Source organism: Lepidothrix coronata, unplaced genomic scaffold, assembly GCF_001604755.1.
Source record: "Lepidothrix coronata isolate B3197 unplaced genomic scaffold, Lepidothrix_coronata-1.0 Scaffold283, whole genome shotgun sequence".
Taxonomy (NCBI): domain Eukaryota; kingdom Metazoa; phylum Chordata; class Aves; order Passeriformes; family Pipridae; genus Lepidothrix; species Lepidothrix coronata.
Window position 1 is genome coordinate 445974 of NW_016690463.1, and position 4606 is coordinate 450579.

Below are 4606 nucleotides of genomic sequence, written 5' to 3' on the forward strand. Positions count from 1 at the left end.
ACTTACTGCAGCCAACAAGGTGAAGGGAGCAACTACTGCTAAGGCAGCTTTACTCACAGTCAGTCATGCTTTACCTGGCTTGTGCCTAAATCAGTACTACCTGCAAATCCACAGTGTAAGGAGGCACGTGGCTGGATACATATCCCCTCCTTGCCCACCCCTGTAGCACACACAGGAGCAAGCAGATTAGAGCAGGAAACAGCAGAGGAAGCAGCCATTGCAAGTTTGGGTTTATTTCACTATGCATGGGGCAGAAAACAAAACAAACCAAGCTATAACTGTTAGCTGAACTTAATGGCTTTGACTTTGAAGTCACCCTCCACAGCCAGGTATTGAATTTTCTCCAAGCCCAGCCGATTAGGGAACTTGAACTCCGCCTCAGGCAGCTTCACCGTGGCCTCAGTTTGATCGAAGGAGATGCACATCTGTAGAGAGCCACAAGGAGAAAGGTTAACACATCACAGCTCCCAGGCCTCCCTCATTCCCCACTACTCCAGTCTGGGTGTGGGACAGGCGAGGTGGCTGCTGGTGCAAGGCCATGCTCACCATCTCAGCCTCCTCCCTGCCCAGCAGAGGCATGGAGGGCAGGAAGGGGGTCTGCTCTGCCCCAAGGTCAGCTCCAAGTTTCTGGAGCTCCAGGATAAGACAGACCCAGTCTGAGTCTCAGGGCACTGTTTTAACTGCTCTGAGCTGTGTGGCTTGCAAAGGAGAGCCAGAGTGGCCCTTAACACATCTGAGCTGTGGGGCATTGGCTTGACAGCTCATTGGCTTTAACTGCAAGACTCTTCCCCTGCTGCTTATTCCCTTTCCATGCCTGCTCCTTCTGCTCCACAGAGGCACAGGCAGCATTAAAGAGCTGTGCTCTTGGCCCTTCAGTGCTCAGTACCAGGGCCTTGTGCACCCTCAGGCCTCACCTCAATCTTGTCACCATGCTGGAAGGGAAAGTCAGCCTTCCTGTCCTCCTCACCCCACGTGCCGTCCTCCTTGGAATTGCACACGATGGTGTTGATGTCCCCGTGACAGTCAAAGCGAGGGTTGAAATGCAGCATGAGGGTGTTGCTGTCCTTCCCAACGTTCACAGCAAACCTGGGGAAACAGTGCCAAGGAGGTGCCTGTGAAGCAGCTCCAGCTACCCAGTGCTGGCAAGCTGAACACAGCAGGAGCTCTGTTCACACCCCAGTGCCACATCAGTTCATTCACCATGATTCTCCTCACTCACCCTTTGGCATCAGACTTGATCTTCCCTTTGACCTTGATGCACTCACCAGGCTCGATGTCCAGCTGAGTAACGACCACTCCCTGCAGGGCCAAACCACAGGGGTTAGTCTGTCCCAGGGCAAGGCTTCCAGTCCTGCTTGGGCCAGGGCACAAAGCAGCTCTGGCAGACCCAGACACCAGTTCTGTGCCAGAGGAAGGGTTGAGTCAGGCCCAGCTGCCACAGGGATCTCCCACTCCCCTAAAGGTGACACAGAGCCTGGTGGCTTGACCCTGGCTACATGCCAGGTATCCGCCAAAGCCATTCTATCATGCCCCTCCACAACAAAAGGTTCATGAGTTGAAATAAGGACAGGGAGAGGTTACTCACGGATTACTGTCACAGGCAAAACAGACTCAACTTGCATAAATTAATTGAATTTATTATTAATCAAAATCAGTGCAGGATAATGACAAGTAAAACAAACATCCCCCCCACCCTTCCCTCCTTCCCAAGCTCTACCTCCTCTCCCCGCCAGAGGCACAGGGAGACAAGGAATGGGGATCAGTTCACCACAGGTTGTTTTCTGTCACTGCTCAGGGTGATAAGTCCTTCCCCTGGTCCAGCATGGAATCAATCCTACAGGCAACAGCTCTCCACAAGCTTTTCCAACATGAGTCCTTCCCATAGGCTACAGTTCTTCACAAACTGCTCCATTGTTGGTCCATTCCACAGGTTCAAAGCCTTCTTTCAGGCATCCACCTACTCCAGCTTGGTCTCCTTGTGGATCTCTGCCCCCCACAGACCTCCATGGGCTGCAAGGCACAGCTGCTTTACCATGGTCTTCACTGCAGACTGCAAGGGAACCTCAGCTCTGGCTCCTGGAGCACCTCTCCCCTTCCTTCTTCACTGACCCGGGTGTCTGCAGGGCTGTTTCTCTCACATATTTTCACTCCTCTGTTCTCAGAGTGCAATTCCTTCTGCGCCACAGCTTTTGTTCCTTAAGCGTGTTATCATGGAGGCATCACTGCCACCTCTGCTGGGCTGGGCCTTGGCCAGCAGCAGGTCCCTCCTGCAGCCAGCTGGCATTGGCCCTGCCGGACATGGGGGAAGCTTCTGGCAGCTGCTCCCAGAAGCCACCCCTATAGCCCCCCCACTCCCCAAACACGGCCATGCAAACCCAACGCAGGAGGGGATTCAAGAGCAGGGGACAGGCACTGCTTTACCAGCTGCTGCAGAAGCAATGTTGCCGAGTTGTACCAAACCACATCAGCTCAGGTAGGGAGACCAATTGCAAACTAGTTGACTTGGGCACTGCCACCCAGCCCCAGCTGTCGTTGCCCTCCTGACTGCTCCCTGCTCTGCCCACACCCAGACTGCCGAGGTCAGGTTCCCCCCCGCCCCCCGAGTCACTAAACCACTTATCTCCACGGCACTAACTCTGCCTTCTGGCTCTGCTTCTAGTGCAGCGCTGGAACTCAGTGCCCAGGGGGTCTTTCGAGGAAAGTAAAGCTGGGGGGGAAGGGGTGGCTTAGAATACACTGCCAGCCTGCTTTCCTCTCCTGTTACAATAGGAGTTAACCCAGCCCTCTACCCAAAAGGCATTTTGCCAGAAGGAAAATACAAAGTTTAAGGGGAAAAAAAAAAGTATAAAGGGTATTCAAACTGCAGAGTTACAAATAGACCCAAACCTTTAGACTACTTGAGGATAGAAACATTCCTCAGCTTTCCCACTTATAACATGCTCGAGGAGGAGAGGAAAACCGGCTGGTCAGCCCTGTTCCTCCCACAGCCATGTATCAACCTCGCACTTCCTCTCAGCTCATTCTTTTCTCCTCCTACCTCTGGCACCAGGCCCAAAGTCCATACACAGCCCAGCCCTAGTCCTGCTTGTCACACCAGCCAAAAGAGGCACTCACTTGCTCCATGCTGCAGACACCAGCCCCACCAGGCAGGACACCCCCGAGCCCCTTCTCCACAAGCCGGAGTAAGGCAACGCGCAGCTCCAGCAGCTTAAATCCCTCGGGCAGGACTATCACATGATTGGAGGGGGGGCGGCGAAGGTGGTGATCGATTGCAGCTGTTCGGGGATGGAGCTTCCCAGCCATTTAAAGGGGACAGCGGGAGATCTGTAGCGATACTGCTCTTTGCAGCCAGAAAGTGTATGATTTTAAGAGCTAAGTGGTTGTTTGCTTCTGCGTGATCCTGGAAATCCTTACTGTAAGCTCTCCTAGCTGCTATGCAGTGTCTCTTGGCTCCTATCCCAGGAGCCGGAGTGCGGCTCTGTGATAGCAGCGAGGTGCTTTTGTTAAGCGATCTCTGTCTAAAATCAGGATTGGAGTCCTCGTGTTACTGCTGCAAAGTGAGTGCCTCTGTGGATACGTGTTCTCCCAGCCCAGCCTTGTGCCTGCAAGGCCTGGACTGACAGGAGCCCCTGGGTACAAATCATCACTGCCTGCAGTGAAATGAAACTCAAGGGTTTGGTATACTCCATGTCGGTATTTAAAAAGTGCCTGACAGTTCAGGTTGGTGGTGTGGGGCTCTAGCAGATGTGAGAATTCAGGCTGCATCTTTTGAAAAGTAGCCTGATCTCGCTGGTTCCATTCCGGTTGCAAAAGGCTCCAGAGGGAAAAGAGAAATGCTTTGTTAGCTGAGGAAGAGGCAGGACAGGCCAGCGTGCAGCTGAGAGGACAGGAGAGGAGCCTGCACTCCCAGCCAGTCCCTAATGCCTGCTATTCCCCTTTCCTAAATCCCTTAAAAGCACCCAGCATGACTGCCCCGAGGGCCTTGGCAGGGTAGGGCAGTGAAGGTGGGAGCAGCTGCAGTGCTTTGGGGGCCTGTGTCACTGGATCAGCTTGTACTTTGCAGTGGCTTTAGCAGTGTCCTCAGCCCTCCGTGCCTCAGTTTCCCTCATACCTGCAGTGACACTACTGACATGCAGCTTCACAATCCCACCTGTAAACCCGCAGTCAGAGCTGCTGGATAAATGCAGTGTGCTACTTGTTGGCCGAGTCATGACCAGCCTGTGAGACACCTGTCTGCAGGTAATTTTTGGAAGGGCTGCACAGGGCACCTCACAAAACAGTGCAGGAATTTATGGCTAGGTAGCAGTGGGAAACATGGTGCCCTGCAGGGGGCTGCTGGAACTTCATTAGAGCAGCATGCTCATGGTTACAGGCACAGCATCCTGACTCCTGACACCATCCTTTGTCCCAGATATCCCCCACACCCATTTCAGAACATTCCCGTGGCATTTCAGCAAAGCTGAGCTGTGTTTGAACTAGAAAGTCACCACCCTGGATTGGAGCCTGTGACTGGGATGTGTAAGAGAGGGCAAAATGCTGACTGAAAGTGCTGCAGGGAAAATCCTGCAAATGCTCTGGCATCCAACTAACTCTCTGGTCGTCCTGC

General features: G+C 53.4%; 1 protein-coding gene across 1 annotated transcript; it reads right to left on the reverse strand.

Moving 5' to 3' along the window:
* Positions 1–213: 213 nt before the first annotated feature.
* LOC108508169 (16 kDa beta-galactoside-binding lectin) lies at positions 214–3247 on the reverse strand. The gene is made up of 4 exons (XM_017836754.1): positions 3115–3247; positions 1220–1299; positions 915–1086; positions 214–425 (listed from the first exon to the last, which is right to left on the reverse strand). The coding sequence occupies exons 1-4, from the start codon at positions 3121–3123 to the stop codon at positions 282–284; spliced, it is 405 nt and encodes a 134-aa protein (XP_017692243.1). The 5' UTR covers positions 3124–3247; the 3' UTR covers positions 214–281.
* Positions 3248–4606: the final 1359 nt, after the last annotated feature.

What these genes read in the sequence shown, in the direction of transcription:
- LOC108508169 (XM_017836754.1), bottom strand. An exon ending in ATCAAGTCTGATGCCAAAGG is followed by an intron (nt 1,087 to 1,219) that starts GTGAGTGAGGAG and finishes CTGTTTCCCCAG; the next exon opens with GTTTGCTGTGAACGTTGGGA. An exon ending in AGCATGGTGACAAGATTGAG is followed by an intron (nt 426 to 914) that starts GTGAGGCCTGAG and finishes GGCTCTCTACAG; the next exon opens with ATGTGCATCTCCTTCGATCA.